Genomic DNA, 17500 nt, shown 5'->3' with positions numbered 1-17500 from the left:
TTTTGTGACCTGTAAGGTTTATCCCCCCCATAAACATGACAATAGATGCAAATAATTAAAACCCTTCTTAAGTTCATACAATTATAACCAATTGTTTAATCTAATATTGATCGGTTGATGTACAACTGATATAACCAGTGATTGGTGATGAAACTCCAGCAACCTCCCAACACTATACTTTACACCACTGTGACGTATTGTACTTGGTGATCAAATGACATCACGTGTCAGAATTACCAAATTACCATATGTCCGACACCAATAAATATAAATTTGCTTGGGCGTCAAACAAGCATTTCGTTCCTTCAATACCACGGTCTGTACCAAGTGGGTGCTTGCCAGAAGTCAAATTCAGAGTAATTGTTCTTTCATGTAGTTCCAGTGGTTTACCAGTAGCCACATCAAGGACACCATTAATATGGCTGTTTGCCACGGCAGTAATGTTTGATTAGCCACTAGTACACAGAGCTTAATAACTTTCATGTTTGCATTTCAGTTGTGATTCAGTTCCCGTCATGATTTAAGGATAGTTTGTAGCGAGAAATAAATATTGGAACTAAATAATATAATTGATTGTATTGTTTCATTAACGTGCATAACACAGGATCCTAAATTAAAATAAAACTAGTACTAGATAGTATAGTTTAGCAGTTCGAGAGTCTTTAGAAGTATTTTTTCCATAATCCATATTGTGGAAATCAGACCTAAACGATAGTAGATAAATGCTATTTTTTTAAAAGAGTGGCAGTCCTCTTACATTTGCGGCGCAAGGGCGCAACGCCCTGTATAGGATCTTCTTGGGGAGTGGCACTCCTCCTATAGACGAAACACATAATAGACATTCGAGGAATCAATCGTGATTTATATATTTAAAAAAAAATCCGTTTCGGCTTTGTATTGTGCAGATACGGTTTTGATTATGAAAAATTGTTTTGTAGTTTAGATTATACACACTCAATTGGGAAGAACACAATACATTATTTTATGTGGTTTGTGGGTTTTTAATGTGTTTTTTTGTGTGTTGTTGTTTGTCATGTTGTTGTTGTTGCTGCTGCTGCTGCTTTTGTTGTTGTCTTGGTGGGATTGATTTCAGCGTTGTAATCGTATTTCGTTTTAAATTCCTTAGTTATGAACACATATTCGAATATATATATATATACAGTGTAAAAAAAACAAAAAAACTTAGAAAGAAATATATATATATATATATATATATATATATATATATATATATATATATATATATATATATATATATATATTCTTTCTAAGTTTTTTTTTTTTTTAATGTGGGAATTGGAATCTGAATCATGACATTTGAGTGTTTTATAAGCTTTACCCATCGTTTAGGCATATCTAACCTTTGAAAACATGGGTAATGTGTATCACAGACAAGTGTCTGGCCGACTAACGATGATATCAGTTCATTCTGACACACAAGTCAGTCGGATGTCTCTCTGGTGCCTTTCATCTTGCAACCTGGCGTAGTGCAGATCTTTAAACACCAACATGCTAAACGCAGTAGAAAACACGTTTTTACTTTCTCTCTCTTTTTTTTGTTGTCATGATTTCTCAGATAAGAGAAAACGCCGCTCCTGCATCCTTAATGACTTAATGGGTCTAAAATCACCGTGGGTGATTAACAACGGTTAATGGCTATGGTGCCTAGCTGCTGAAAGTTTTTGAAAGTTTCATACAAATGGTGTTTTTATTTTCATTCATTATTAAAGGGACATTCCTGAGTTTGCTGCATTGTAAGATGTCTCTGACTAATAACATATTTATACGATTAAACTTACATATTAAATATATTTTCTTGTTTAGAATATCAGTGTCTGTATATTCAATGCGTTTCTGGTCGTCTTAATATTTGTAAGAAGCCCAAACTGGATTTTGTCTTCAAATAATTTCGTACGTATGAAAAAACTACAATTTTATTGACTAAAATGAAATTTAACCTAGTACAAATGTTAGAACGATCAGAACACGTTTGATATACAGCCATTCATATTTTATGCAAAAAATATATATTTGATATGTAATTACTATTTTTTTAAAGTTTCTGTCAGTCGATAACATCTTAAAAATGGCAGCAAACTCAGGAATGCCCCTTTAATGTTTATGTGTCTGAATGCATGGGATTACAAAACCACCTTAATTAAATTTCGTGCTTTTATTTTATTTATGTGTTTGCTTTTTTTTTTTTATTCTTTGTTGTGTTTCGTTGTTTGTTTGTTATTTGTTTGTTTGTTTGTTTTTGATTGTCTAACTCTTGTAACGCTTTGTCGTGTTATTGTTACGGTAACATGAAGAAAAATCAAGATTTTGGTTGTGTTGCTTTTCTAACGTTGTGTCGTGTTATTGTTGCAGTAACATGAAGAACAGTATTATTTTGGTCATGCCTCTTTCTTATAACGCTTTGTCGTGTTATTGTTGCAGTGATATTAAGAAAAGTATTATTTTGGGCTGTCTATCTCTTGAAATCTTTATCGTGTTATTGTTACAGGAGCATGAACAAAAAATCATGATTTTGGTTATGATGTTCTTGTAATGTTTTGTCATGTTACTGTTGCAAGAATTAGAAGAAATTATAAAATTATGTTTTTAATTGTGTCTTACTTTGTGGTGTTATTGTTATAGGAGCATGAAGAAAATCAAGATTTCGATTGTCTAGCTCTTGTAACGCTTTGTCGTGTTATTGTTACAGGAACATGAAGAAAACCAAGATTTTGATTGTCTAGCACTTATAACGCTTTGTCGTGTTATTGTTACAGGAACATGAAGAAAACCAAGATTTTGGTTGTGTTGCTCTTGTAACGTTTTGTCGCGTTATTGTTACAGGAACATGAAGAAAAATCACGATTTTGGTTGTGATGCTCTTGTAACATTTTGTCGTTTTACTATTGCAGTAATGTGAAGAAAATACTCGACTGTATCAAGCCGAACATCGTAAGGAAGTGCGGATCCAAGGCAGCAAAACTGGTGGAGGTTCTAGTAAAACCAATGATCAAGGGAAGTACCCAGTGTGATTACAACATCGTCAAGACTAAGGTATGAATGTAGACGTTGGCATCATTGCTTTTTATTGGTAAAGACAGGCAAATATTGTATGATCGTATGTTAATATACTATCGTGTTTTAGTATATGTATTTTGTGAATGCTTAAAGGCCAGTACTCGCAGTAGGCCTATTGCAATAAACTATTATTATTAAATCTTTTTATTTAAAAAAGTAACAATAAAAACCATAATAAAACAAAAGACACTTAATAATTATTATTGTCTTTGTTTATATTTTCAAAGACAGGTGATAATTTCTAATCATGTAGATAGAATATTTGGAGTGGAGGCGTGCTGGATTAGAGTTTTAATTCTATTTAATATTAATCAGGGGCCTAATTCACAAGCTCTCTTAGGCTCTGCTAGACAACAAAGCATCCTCTTTGTAAGTCTTTTAGCATTGCACTGCGAGATCGCAAAGTTGCGAGAGTTTAGTGAATTAGGCCGCAGGACCACTAGATGGTAGACTATTCTGACAATCTATTATAAGCACTTTCCCACAGACAGGACAGCATATAGTACGGCCTCTGATATACCAGTAATGGGCTTTGACTGGGATGAGAGAAAACAAATCTGAGAATGAGTACACTGAAGGGGATCGATCCTCCGACCCAAGGACCTCAGACGAGCGCTCTACCGACTGAGTTAAATCCATCCTTCGTGTCCACAATGTCCAGTGTAATTTACAATTTATAATTGAGGAAAATAACTTGTTTGACATTACAAAACTGAGGTTTCTAATGAAAATTTTTCTCGACTCGTGCTTAACACTATTGTAGTTACGTAGCAGGCGCCGAATTGACCAAATTATACTTTTCTGTCAAAATGCAATATTTACCTAATCTAATTAAGCGATACACGAGACGAGGGTAAAATTTCCCAATCAGTTACTGTAGTTGTAATTGAATGAAATAAACAAAAGAGAGGACAGAAATTGATCGATATAATCAGCGTGGCACTGGGCGGCGCGGGAAAACCCGTGAAACTGTATATGGCAACCCCGTTTGCCTATTCTGTCGTAATGACATTCGCAAGTGTACATTTCATTAAATCCGAAAAACATGTATTTAGTCAGAAACTAAGTAAGCGTCGTTCGATTTCGGGATTCGTGCATGCCGACTGCTGGGGGAAAGTCCGCACCGTTGGAACAAGATGAATCGGTTTTAATCGGAAATGATACGATACCTGCACGTGACATTTGCTGCCATGTGTGAAATAGACATTTAGCAACGGGTGTGCTAGCACTTTGACAAATAAAATGATGTCTGTTATTTGTTCTCTCTTTATGTTATTAATCTTTTCAAAACAGTTTATTAAGTACAAAACAAATATTAATTTCTTTTCAGACGACGAAAACGCCTAGTGAATCAACTCTGAAAAACAGGAACGTGATTACGGTCGATGGCAATGGATCTACGTCACCAGTGACGTCACAAAAACTTGGCCTACGGGCCGTGTGTTTATTTATTATTGTGATATTGGTCTCTTTTAGGTGATGGTAATGAACTACAACCATTTAAACAAAAACAAAAAATTGACTTACAAATGTATGTTGCCTTTCCTTTGAACGAGTTCGAGCATTGTAAACTTTTGTTGACATTTAAACACAAACTGACTAATACAAAACCAAGTTATCAATACATAATGAATTACAGGCAACACATGTTGGTGATTTTAATAAATATGCTATAGTACATATATTTTGCAAATGGTGCTGTATTCGTGGTCTTAAATGTATTGTGTATACTAAATAATTGCTGTTTTCTTAGGATCACGCATAAAGCAAAGTAGAAAAACGAATATGTTTTTCCTGCCGTTTTCTTTTGCTTTCATTTTCTTTCATTTTAGTGTCTGAGGGATTGCTTTCGTCTTTCTTTCTTTCTGTTTCTTTCTGGGGTTTTTCATAAAAAAAACTGGGGCCTAATTCACAAAGCTCTCTTAGGCTCTGCTAGACAACAAAGCATCCTCTTTGCAAGTCTTTTAGTATTGCACTGCGAGGTCGCAAAGTTGGGAGAGTTTAGTGAATTAGACCCCTGATGTATAGTTTCTATTTTCTTTTATGAATTCTGTTTTTCATTCTTTCTTTCTCTCTGTCTCTTGTTCTTTCTTTCCTTCTCCCTCTTTCCCTCTTTGTTTTCTGTCGCTAGCCCTGTTTATTTCATATATTGTATCTATCGTTGGATAATGCTCACTGTAAAGTTGTTTATCCATAATTATATCAGTTAATCTAGAGTGTTTCAGTATCCCGATCTCAACTTCTTGTTTTCAAATATACCACAAAGAAGAGAATAGAATTGGGACTATGATTCTTGTGTTTACCAGGCATAACCTTATGAGTTTATACTAAACGAGAGTAAATACACGCACATATATCCATGTATGTCCTAGGAAAACATATTTGTAATGAAAAGATATAGAGGATATTTCATATTTTTTTGTCAAATATGATTTATATCTTATCGAGTGAAGTTTGCAATCATATCTTACGAGTCGCGCTTGCGCGACGAGTGTGATATGATTGTAAACTTTACGAGATGAGATATAAATCATATTTGACACAACAAAAAAACCCATGAAATTTTCTGTTTATTATATAATTTTTGCAAAGTTCACGAGATGACATATAAATCATATTTAGCAATTTACCTTTATTTTTAATGCCAGCAGCAAAATAGTTCCGGCTTTCTTACAGTGAAAATAACACTTTCTACAGTGACAATAACACATTTTAGAGTGAAATAGTGAAATTTTCACTCTAAAGTGTGTTATCATCACTGAGTGACTGATAACACTTTTATTTCACTGATATTTTAAGATATTTCACTAAATGTTATATAATAAACTCTACTCATATTAATCAAACATGCAATATCCACGGTAGTATGGCTTAGGCGGTTCGTATCACTGAATAGGAAAACATGACGTCATTTCGACGAATCGCATAAACTATTCCTATGACGTTGATCTGTATTGCATCTGTTGGAGAAGCTAGTGATAAACTTGAAGAAAGTTTTATATGCGGCACGTCTTCAAATGTTACTTATCCTAAATCGTTTTTAAAACTTGAATTATTTATCAAGAAAAGTGGCATGCGGGTGACGTCATACTGATCACTTTTATTGCCTGTTTATTTGTCTGGATGCAAATAATATTTATACTATTATAAAACGTACATTTCACTGAACACACATTTGTACAAAATATTTCATCCATGACAATAATTTTTGTCAATTTAAAATTAACATATTTATAAATTATTTAAATAGTGCTTGAAAAACATCAGTGCAAAGGGAAATGGTGAAGTAGAAATATATAAATAAAACTTGTTTTATAATAATCACAGAATTACAACTATTTGTATCTGCTAATCCGGGTGCTTTAGAAACCCTATTATATGTTAAAGGGAATATCCTGAGTTTTCATCACTAGGAAGACTTCCATTCCTCTCCCGTCCCAACAAAAGAAGCACACATCCTGTTTATTCCGGGGTGTGTGTGTGTGTGGTTAAAATACTATCTTACCTTAAGATGTTTATATATATATATATATATATATATATATATATGTATAAAGGATTATAGAGATAAATACATTTGGAATTACCTTCGCCGAATTATTTCTAAGACCCTTTAATAGTTTTAAAAGAGCTATGGAAATTATAGCTATTTATTGCACCGCGGTGACGGGATGTCCATCAGATAGGCCCTATTGTTTGATCAACTGATCGATGGACCTACTTTTACTGTCTTTCACAGTTTGAAAGTTAAATGCTATTCTGGTCTCGCCGATCATTCTCTGGTATATTATGCTCGTTAGGAGCATACTCGTGTGTTTATCTTGTTGTAAGGTGTAAACTTTGAGAACTATACTTATGAGACTGGACTCGTAAATACTCGTTAAATGTTATTCATCAAACGTGTCTTAAGACTCTTAGGTTATAGCAGTACAAACATTTACTTGTATTAAAGAACATATGAAAGTCGTCTCTCTTTTATGAGCACAATACTAACAACATTATTCTTATTCACTAAGCCAATATAGTGCATTGCAATATCGTGAGCTTCGCGTTTTCTTTGGCGTCCTGTCATTAAATTACCAACTAACAACTGAAGGTTATTTCTTTAAAATATCTTATTTTATGTTCTTAATATGACATTGCATATTAAATGAAATATAAAACACGCTTTTATATAGTACCATGTAGATAAAACTATAGTCCTTCCATAGGGAACGCTTTTTTCATAGTTTTGAATTTACTACAAGCCGATTGTTTTCTAAATTGCATATACATATAGATGTTGGTTTTTACCCAGAACACTTTTACTTCTTTTTTTTACGTCAAACCAAACTGAAATTATTTACAAAAAAAACAAAACAACATTTTTGTAAGAGGATGGGGCGAACTATAGCCATTCATATGGATTTTGGACCTTTTTCGCTCGTTAGATCCCAATAAAATTATTTCCTTTTTGAAAACATGGTATTAAATGGAAGCTTGTGAAATATTCTCTGTAAGCCAGGCAAAACTTTTATGTTTTTAACAAGTAAGGGTTGCTCCAGAAATCATCACAGGTAGTGAGGGTGGGAGGTGCTATTTTGTTTCCAATACCTGTTGCCTGTAGAATAAAATTAAATAATGTTGTATTTTGTTTTGAAACGCACCTATTTTTTTTCTACCCCTGCACCCCACCCACCAGTGCATCCGTATCCTGCTTCCCCAACCCATTCCTTCTGCCACCTTCACCATCACCGTGCTCTCTCCCATCTACACCACCCCCATGCATAGGCGTACGGGCTCCCATTTTTGTAAAAGCGGGGGGGGGGGGGGGGGGCAGGCTTGTTTTTGCCGGAATTTAACTAAAATGCCCGAATCTGGATAACATTTATTAGTATTAGCATTACTACCAGGGTTGTAAACGAATAATTTTTACATGGATTACATAATTCTGAGGGTAGCACAATTTGCCTGAATATCTCTATATTTTTTGCCCGAATTTAATGTTTTGCTCCAGCACTGGGGGAGGGAGCAGTTGTCCCCCTGTCTCATAGTTTATGCCCCCATGCCGTCCCCACTCACACAATCCCCACCCTCACCACGATGTTCTGATATCTGGAACGCCCCCAAGTATGTTGTCAGTTATCTGTTGTTGTACTATAACCCGTGATGATACTGTAAACATCTTGTGAATATCGCTTTGCATTTCTTGCCCATACAGTTGGGTTTCTGTTACCTGGTTTGTGTTGGGTTTTTTTTTACTGTTATATGAAGACAACCTCTCGTCGCTGTCGTAACCTCGCAACTTTTCTTAAAGTTTGTATATGCTGTACAGTGTATTTTAACGTATATTGTTATATTTATATTTGTTACTGAACTGAATAAATATTGGAAATCTGAATGTATAGTTGTTGCTGTCTATTAATTTGTTTAGTTGCCAGTCGGCTGTGATCAAAAGAAATATTTGTGATGTGAAATTCCTCACCTCAGTCTTATTAGACGTTCTGGGTGTCTGGCAAGAAAAAATAATTAAGGGGAAATAATTCTGTTTTCTTTGCTAACACATTCGGAACTCTTTGGCCCAGTGTGGAATCAAACTTCGGAAGGACGACATTCGACAAATAATTATTCTTGAAACCAAGAGTTTGGGTTACCGAGGCCAGTTTTCAAAAGATCCAGTTAATAATACAATGCATTACTGTGTTTTGAGGCATTATTAGCCCAGTAGCTTTATAATGAATTTTATGTAGTTTTGATGGAAATAGTTTGTCCCTAGACGTTTTGACCCGTTATTTATTATGTTGATTCTTATTGTGGGCCAACAGATGTTAAAAACAAACAAATAACTTAACATAAAAACAAAAGCAAAAACCGGACCGTAGACGTTTACCTTGATGAACTAGTTTGTCCGTGTAAACACATTTACCATTTGTAAATATTACTATATATATATATATATATATATATATATATATATATATATATATATCGAATGTAATTTATGAACAGAAATATTCGATTTAGAAAGAAAGAAAGAAATGTTTTGTTTAACGACACATTTTATTTACGGTTATATGGCGTCAGACATATGGTTAAGGACCACACAGGTTTTGAGAGGAAACCCGCTGTCACCACTACATGGGCTACTCTTCCGATTAGCAGCAAGGGATCTTTTATTTGCGCTTCCCACAGGCAGGATAGCACAAACCATGGCCTTTGTTGAACCAGTTATGGATCACTGGTCGGTGTAAGTGGTTTACACCTACCCATTGAGCCTTGCAGAGCACTCACTCAGGGTTTGGAGTCGGTATCTAGATTAAAAATCCCATGCCTCGACTGGGATCCGAACCCAGTACCTACCAGCCTATAGACCGATGGCCTAACCACGACGCCACCGAGGCCGGTCCAATATTCGTATTAGATTACTAATTTTATTGAATTTTCCAACCATGACCCAAGTCTGAACTGGACGTAGAAAATGGGTTGTTCTTTACTACATTAATGTGCACCTTGCTCTATTACGACCCATGCTGTTATTCTTGAGTTTTTGTTGGGGGGGGGGGGGGGGGGGGGGGGGGGGTTGGGAGTGAGTGAGTTGGTATTTTTTAAAACTTTTTTCGGGGGTGGGGGGGTGGGATTTTGGGGGAACGATGGTATATATATTTTCTCTACTCCTTTTTTTTTTTTACCTTCGTCACTAACAACCCCAATGCCCCATCTCCATAGTAATTATTGCAGGAAACAAATTTTCTGCGGTTAAGCGAATGTCTGGTACCTAGCCGTAAAATAATCGCCGCCTATAATATCAATCTTCACAAACTGCGTGCCAAACGACTCCTAAACTCTCCTAAACGATGTGATTGCCCGGGATCCGTGCATAGATCATGTGCAGTTTCAGAGCGATAGTCTAATGGAATCACACACGCACTGCACGTGTTTTCTGGCTAACTGATCACGAAAGGTGATCCGTGGTGTCCAGTATGACCGATTTCATCTGTACCACACCGGGGCGTCTCGCTGGGCAAATTTGGGAATGGTTCGGTCGTCTGGGGCCGGTGTCGGCAGGATGCTGAGGGGTGGTAATCTATGGCAGACGTTTAAATGACACGAGGTGACAGTAATGGCCTGTTTGCTGCTCTTAGGGGAAGTGGACGTATTCATCACCCAGGTGATAATGTGTGTAGCCTGATGGGGGGAAAGTCGTGTTTCTGAAGATGGACGGTTTATCATGAGGTTGAATCATTCTGGCGCGTGCCAGTGAAGACGCGGGGAACAAAAATAAAACACTTGTCGACTTGACACCTATTTATAAAAGGGAACTCAACGCTATTCATTTGCATACCAGCCTCGGTGGGAGGGGTGGGGGTGGGAGTGGGAGTGGGGGTGGGAGTGGGAGTGGGGGTGGGGGTGGGGTTTTTGTTATAGCTCAGTCGGTTGAGCGCTCGCTTGAGGTGCATGCGTCGCAGGATCGAACCACCTCAGTGGATCCGTTGAACTGATTGTTGATTTTTTTCTCGTTCCAACCAGTGCACCACAACTGGTCAAATGACGTGGTATGTGCTTTCCTGTCTGTGGGAAAGTGCATATAAAAGATTCCTTGCTGCATTAAGAAAATGTCGCGGGTTTCCTCTATTGGCTACGAGTAAGAATTAACAAATGTTTGACATCCAATAATCGATGATTACTTAATCAATGTGCTCCAGTGGTGTCGTTAAACAAACTAAACTTTACCTTACCAGCCTCGGTTAGTGGTTAAACTAAAATTAGCCTTTAGGTTCCACACCACCATTAATGACTCCATGCAGTTCAGGACAATTTCTATGTCAGAATATATTCTGTGAAAAATACAACACTGTCGAGAAGGTCATGCGACTACTAATTTTAGGAACTGTTCCCAACTGACAAGTACCGTGTAGCATGTCAACCTAGGTCAACCACGAATTGTTTTAGTTAGCCACCGACATGCCAAATCACAGCCTCGTGTTGCTGTGACATAACAGGGGCGTAGGCGGGGGGGGGGGGGGGGGGGGGTTCGGACGATCCCCTCCCCCCGCTGAAGCAAATGGTCTGCTTTGAGAACTAAAACATACAGGTTTATAAATACATATGGAGTTTCAGGTAGTGCAAAAACAAAATAAAAAAGGGTCCACCTGTTCATATTCGACCCTACCCCCCGGACCAGATCACGCTACGCTCCTGTATAAGTGACAGCATTTAGACAGTTGTTATCAGTTAGTACTACATATAACTACTTGTAATCATCAAAGAAAGATTTCAAAAGGCATATGAGAATTTTGTAGTATTTGTTTCTAATGAGGAACTATTTCCTAAACAAGTAACAACACGGCAAATGTTCAAGGTTCGCATCCCAGCACAGGCTCTCACTCAATGTTTCTGACTGCCCAGCAGGGCAGATCCAGGAAACATTTTTTGAGGGGGGGGGGGGGGGGAGGGGGCTAAGGGAGAAAGGGCACATGAACCAATTTGTGAAAAGGGCAACTCAATGAAAATTTTAAACAATTAGGCCTACAGGAAAAAAGAGGCCTTGAATATATTTAGGCGCCGTTGGGCTATTTCTCGTCCCAGCCAGTGCACCACGACTGGTATATCAAAAGCCGTGGTATGTGCTATCCTGTCTGTGGGATGGTGCATATAAAATAACCTTTGCTACTAATGGGAAAATGTAGCGGGTTTCCTTTTTAACACTATATGCCAAAATTAAAATGCCAAAATGTTTGACATCCAATAGCCGATGATTAATAAATCAATGTGCTTAAACGGTGTCGTTAAATAAAATAAAAAGGGGCTACGTGTCCCCTAGTCCCCCTTCTTGGATACATCTCTAGCTCTGTTGGGGAAGTGTCAGATCACTACACCAAATTCTCTTTCAGTATCCACTAACCATTTACCTCTGTTCAGGACATGCGGTCCTAAATTTTCAACTGTGACCAGCATTAAAACGAAATGAAGTATATCTTTGAAGTAATATGCCCCTGTCTCCTTAAAATTAACATGTTACAATAGATCTATGTTAAATACCCACCGCGTTGATAATAGCCGGTTTGATTATTTTCAAATCAAATACATTATTTTTTTTGTAAAGGATACACTTCATGGGCATTTAGTCTGATCAATGTCGCCTCCATGGCCTCATTATTTACATCAGACTTTTTCATCCAAATTTAATGGACAATAAATACTTGAAATTCAATTCCCATACTGATAATTCCGTGACACTTGCTCACAGTCACAAATGCCGGCTAAAGAAACTTTAAACGTAATGGTACAGGAAGTGAAATGGCAAGCAACGTAACGCGCACTTGACAACGGCTCTTTGTGGCGCCTGACGTTATGGCGGGAGATTAAAAATGTCGTCTGCGAGAGCCAAAAAGGAGGAAACATCATGGTCGATTGCCTCCATTTGTTATCAATTCCATTAAATAGTCCATTTAGGTTTTTTATTTCATCTCTAATCGGGAGATTTGATTAATAGGCTAATTAAATTTATATCCATTGCGTGGGTAAAAATGCGAGTAATTGATCAGTAGGCCTAGACTGAAATACAATCGACTTCCAGGCATACTTGTAGTGGGGTATACAAGGGCAGACACCTCGAGGGGAGTAGTAGCGCTGCTAGTGCATCTAGAGGGGATATTCATGGGGTTGATACCCGGAGAGGACAGTCGTTTATAAATAAACGAAGATGAGGCAGATATTCTGAGGAGGCAGTGGAGGCCTTAGCAGAGATAGTGTAGGCCTTGAAAGAGTTAGTGGAGGTCTTGATAGAGTTAGTGGAGGTCTTGACAGAGTTAGTGGAGGCCTTGATAGAGGTAGTGGAGGCCTTGACAGAGTTAGTGGAGGCCTTGACAGAGTTAGTGGAGGCCTTGACAGAGTTAGTGGAGGTCTTGACAGAGGTAGTGGAGGCCTTGACAGAGGCAGTGGAGGCCTTGACAGAGTTAGTGGAGGTCTTGACAGAGTTAGTGGAGGCCTTGACAGAGTTAGTGGAGGTCTTGACAGAGTTAGTGGAGGTCTTGACAGAGTTAGTGGAGGCCTTGACTGAGGCAGTGGAGGCCTTGACAGAGGTAGTGGAGGCCTTGACAGAGGTAGTGGAGACCTTGACAGAGGTAGTGGAGGCCTTGACAGAGGTAGTGAAGACCTTGACAGAGGCAGTGGAGGCCTAGTGGAGGCCTTGACAGAGTTAGTGGAGGTCTTGATAGAGGTAGTGGAGGCCTTGACAGAGTTAGTGGAGGCCTTGATAGAGGTAGTGGATGCCTTGACAGAGATAGTGGGGGTCTTGACAGAGGTAGTGGAGGCCTTGACAGAGGTAGTGGAGGCCTTGACAGAGGTAGTGGAGGCCTTGGCAGAAGTAGTGGAGGCCTTGACAGAAGTAGTGGAGGCCTTGACAGAAGTAGTGGAGGCCTTGACAGAGGTAGTAGAGGCCTTGACAGAAGTAGTGGAGGCCTTGACAGAGGTAGTGGAGGCCTTGGCAGAAGTAGTGGAGGCCTTGACAGATGTAGTGGAGGGCTTGACAGAAGTAGTGGAGGGCTTGACAGAGGTAGTGGAGGCCTTGACAGAGTTAGTGGAGGCCTTGACAGAGTTAGTGGAGGCCTTGACAGAGGCAGTGGAGGCCTTGACAGAGGTAGTAGAGGCCTTGACAGAAGTAGTGGAGGCCTTGACAGAGGTAGTGGAGGCCTTGGCAGAAGTAGTGGAGGCCTTGACAGAGGTAGTGGAGGCTTTGACAGAGGTAGTGGAGGCCGTGACAGAAGTAGTGGAGATCTTGACAGGTAGTTGAGATCTTGACAGGTAGTGAAGGTCTTGACAGAGTTAGTGAAGGCCTTGAAAGAGGTAGTGGAGGCCTTGACAGAGTTAGTGGAGGCCTTGACAGAGTTAGTGGAGGCCTTGACAGAGGCAGTGGAGGCCCTGACAGAGGCAGTGGAGGCCTTTACAGAGTTAGTGGAGGTCTTGACAGAGTTTGTGGAGGCCTTGACAGAGTTTGTGGAGGTCTTGACAGAGTTAGTGGAGGCCTTGACAGAGTTAGTGGAGGTCTTGATAGAGTTAGTGGAGGTCTTGACAGAGTTAGTGGAGGCCTTGACTGAGGCAGTGGAGGCCTTGACAGAGGCAGTGGAGCCTTGACAGAGGTAGTGGAGGCCTTGACAGAGGTAGTGGAGACCTTGACAGAGGTAGTGGAGGCCTTGACAGAGGTAGTGAAGACCTTGACAGAGGCAGTGGAGGCCTAGTGGAGGCCTTGACAGAGTTAGTGGAGGTCTTGATAGAGGTAGTGGAGGCCTTGACAGAGTTAGTGGAGGCCTTGATAGAGGTAGTGGATGCCTTGACAGAGATAGTGGGGGTCTTGACAGAGGTAGTGGAGGCCTTGACAGAGGTAGTGGAGGCCTTGACAGAGGTAGTGGAGGCCTTGGCAGAGGTAGTGGAGGCCTTGACAGGTAGTGGAGGCCTTGACAGAGTTAGTGGAGGCCTTGACAGAGTTAGTGGAGGCCTTGACAGAGTTAGTGGAGGTCTTGACAGAGGTAGTGGAGGCCTTGACAGAGGCAGTGGAGGCCTTGACAGAGTTAGTGGAGGTCTTGACAGAGTTAGTGGAGGCCTTGACAGAGTTAGTGGAGGTCTTGACAGAGTTAGAGGAGGTCTTGACAGAGTTAGTGGAGGCCTTGACTGAGGCAGTGGAGGCCTTGACAGAGGTAGTGGAGGCCTTGACAGAGGTAGTGAAGACCTTGACAGAGGCAGTGGAGGCCTAGTGGAGGCCTTGACAGAGTTAGTGGAGGTCTTGATAGAGGTAGTGGAGGCCTTGACAGAGTTAGTGGAGGCCTTGATAGAGTTAGTGGAGGCCTTGACGGAGGCAGTGGAGGCCTTGACAGAGTTAGTGGAGGTCTTGACAGAGTTTGTGGAGGCCTTGACAGAGTTTGTGGAGGTCTTGACAGAGTTAGTGGAGGCCTTGACAGAGTTAGTGGAGGTCTTGATAGAGTTAGTGGAGGTCTTGACAGAGTTAGTGGAGGCCTTGACTGAGGCAGTGGAGGCCTTGACAGAGGCAGTGGAGCCTTGACGGAGGTAGTGGAGGCCTTGACAGAGGTAGTGGAGACCTTGACAGAGGTAGTGGAGGCCTTGACAGAGGTAGTGAAGACCTTGACAGAGGCAGTGGAGGCCTAGTGGAGGCCTTGACAGAGTTAGTGGAGGTCTTGATAGAGGTAGTGGAGGCCTTGACAGAGTTAGTGGAGGCCTTGATAGAGGTAGTGGATGCCTTGACAGAGATAGTGGGGGTCTTGACAGAGGTAGTGGAGGCCTTGACAGAGGTAGTGGAGGCCTTGACAGAGGTAGTGGAGGCCTTGGCAGAGGTAGTGGAGGCCTTGACAGGTAGTGGAGGCCTTGACAGAGTTAGTGGAGGCCTTGACAGAGTTAGTGGAGGCCTTGACAGAGGTAGTGGAGGCCTTGACAGAGGTAGTGGAGGCCTTGACAGAGGTAGTGGAGGCCTTGGCAGAGGTAGTGGAGGCCTTGACAGGTAGTGGAGGCCTTGACAGAGTTAGTGGAGGCCTTGACAGAGTTAGTGGAGGCCTTGACAGAGTTAGTGGAGGTCTTGACAGAGGTAGTGGAGGCCTTGACAGAGGCAGTGGAGGCCTTGACAGAGTTAGTGGAGGTCTTGACAGAGTTAGTGGAGGCCTTGACAGAGTTAGTGGAGGTCTTGACAGAGTTAGAGGAGGTCTTGACAGAGTTAGTGGAGGCCTTGACTGAGGCAGTGGAGGCCTTGACAGAGGTAGTGGAGGCCTTGACAGAGGTAGTGGAGGCCTTGACAGAGGTAGTGGAGACCTTGACAGAGGTAGTGGAGGCCTTGACAGAGGTAGTGAAGACCTTGACAGAGGCAGTGGAGGCCTAGTGGAGGCCTTGACAGAGTTAGTGGAGGTCTTGATAGAGGTAGTGGAGGCCTTGACAGAGTTAGTGGAGGCCTTGATAGAGGTAGTGGATGCCTTGACAGAGATAGTGGGGGTCTTGACAGAGGTAGTGGAGGCCTTGACAGAGGTAGTGGAGGCCTTGACAGAGGTAGTGGAGGTCTTGATAGAGTTAGTGGAGGCCTTGACAGAGGCAGTGGAGGCCTTGACAGAGTTAGTGGAGGTCTTGACAGAGTTAGTGGAGGTCTTTACAGAGTTAGTGGAGGTCTTGATAGAGTTAGTGGAGGCCTTGACGGAGGCAGTGGAGGCCTTGACAGAGTTAGTGGAGGTCTTTACAGAGTTAGTGGAGGTCTTGACAGAGTTAGTGGAGGCCTTGACAGAGTTAGTGGAGGCCTTGACAGAGGCAGTGGAGGCCTTTACAGAGGCAGTGGAGGCCTTGACAGAGTTAGCGGAGGCATTTACAGAGTTAGTGGAGGTCTTGACAGAGTTAGTGGAGGCCTTGACAGAGTTAGTGGAGGCCTTGACAGAGGCAGTGGAGGCCTTTACAGAGGCAGTGGAGGCCTTGACAGAGTTAGTGGAGGTCTTGACAGAGGTAGTGGAGGCCTTGACAGAGGCAGTGGAGGCCTTGACAGAGTTAGTGGAGGTCTTGACAGAGTTAGTGGAGGCCTTGACAGAGTTAGTGGAGGTCTTGACAGAGTTAGTGGAGGCCTTGACTGAGGCAGTGGATGCCTTGACAGAGGCAGTGGAGCCTTGACAGAGGTAGTGGAGGCCTTGACAGAGGTAGTGGAGACCTTGACAGAGGTAGTGGAGGCCTTGACAGAGGTAGTGAAGACCTTGACAGAGGCAGTGGAGGCCTAGTGGAGGCCTTGACAGAGTTAGTGGAGGTCTTGATAGAGGTAGTGGAGGCCTTGACAGAGTTAGTGGAGGCCTTGATAGAGGTAGTGGATGCCTTGACAGAGATAGTGGGGGTCTTGACAGAGGTAGTGGAGGCCTTGACAGAGGTAGTGGAGGCCTTGACAGAGTTAGTGGAGGCCTTGACAGAGGTAGTGGAGGCCTTGACAAGTAGTGGAGGCCTTGACAGGTAGTGGAGGCCTTGACAGTCTGCCCCCCCCCCACCTCCCCCCCCCCACCCACCCCCCTCCCCTACAAAAATGGAGCCCGTACATCTGTGGTACCAGTACAGACAACAATGAAGGAAGGAAGGAAGGAAGGAAGGAATGAAGAAAGGAAATGTTTTATTTAACGACACAGTCAACACATTTTATTTACGGTTATATGGCGTCAGACATATGGTTAAGGACCACACAGATTGAGAGAGGAAACCCGCTGTTGCCACTTCATGGGCTACTCTTTTCGATTAGCAGCAAGAGATCTTTTATATGCACCATCCCACAGACAGGACAGTACATACCACGGCCTTTGTTACACCAGTTCTGGAGCACTGGCTGGGACGAGAAATAGCCCAGTGGGTCCACCGACGGGGATCGATACTAGACCGACCGCGCTTCAAACGAACGCTTTACCACTGGCCTACGTCCCGCCCTCAGACAACA

General features: G+C 41.4%; 2 protein-coding genes across 2 annotated transcripts in view; both read left to right on the top strand.

The window, feature by feature from the left end:
* The window catches only part of LOC121390219, a 7368-nt gene extending 1802 nt beyond the window's left edge, over positions 1 to 5566 (top strand). The window contains exons 2-3 of the mRNA XM_041521991.1: positions 2910 to 3051; positions 4406 to 5566. Coding sequence (XP_041377925.1) covers positions 2910 to 3051; positions 4406 to 4555 — 292 coding nt within the window. The 3' untranslated portion in view covers positions 4556 to 5566. The remainder of the gene's footprint in view (positions 1 to 2909; positions 3052 to 4405) is intronic.
* Positions 5567 to 10155: 4589 nt separating this feature from the next.
* On the top strand, positions 10156 to 16701 carry LOC121368647. The gene is made up of 8 exons (XM_041493385.1): positions 10156 to 10222; positions 12862 to 13072; positions 13120 to 13819; positions 13858 to 14129; positions 14233 to 14693; positions 14727 to 15051; positions 15155 to 15562; positions 15798 to 16701. The coding sequence occupies exons 1-8, from the start codon at positions 10156 to 10158 to the stop codon at positions 16699 to 16701; spliced, it is 3348 nt and encodes a 1115-aa protein (XP_041349319.1).
* The last annotated feature ends 799 nt before the right edge of the window (positions 16702 to 17500 follow it).

Source organism: Gigantopelta aegis, chromosome 3, assembly GCF_016097555.1.
Source record: "Gigantopelta aegis isolate Gae_Host chromosome 3, Gae_host_genome, whole genome shotgun sequence".
In the NCBI taxonomy this organism is placed as follows: Eukaryota; Metazoa; Mollusca; class Gastropoda; order Neomphalida; family Peltospiridae; genus Gigantopelta; species Gigantopelta aegis.
This window is presented reverse-complemented; position numbering and strand designations above follow the sequence as displayed.

Excerpts from the sequence above, each read along its gene's own strand:
- LOC121368647 (XM_041493385.1), top strand. The coding sequence starts at position 10,156 with ATGACACGAGGTGACAGTAATGGCCTGTTTGCTGCTCTTAGGGGAAGT. Across the intron at positions 14,130-14,232 it reads TTAGTGGAGGTCTTGACAGA|AGGTAGTGGAGGCCTTGACA; the intron begins GTTAGTGGAGGC and ends AGACCTTGACAG. Across the intron at positions 15,563-15,797 it reads GGTAGTGGAGGCCTTGACAG|TGGAGGCCTTGACAGAGGTA; the intron begins GTAGTGGAGGCC and ends TGACTGAGGCAG.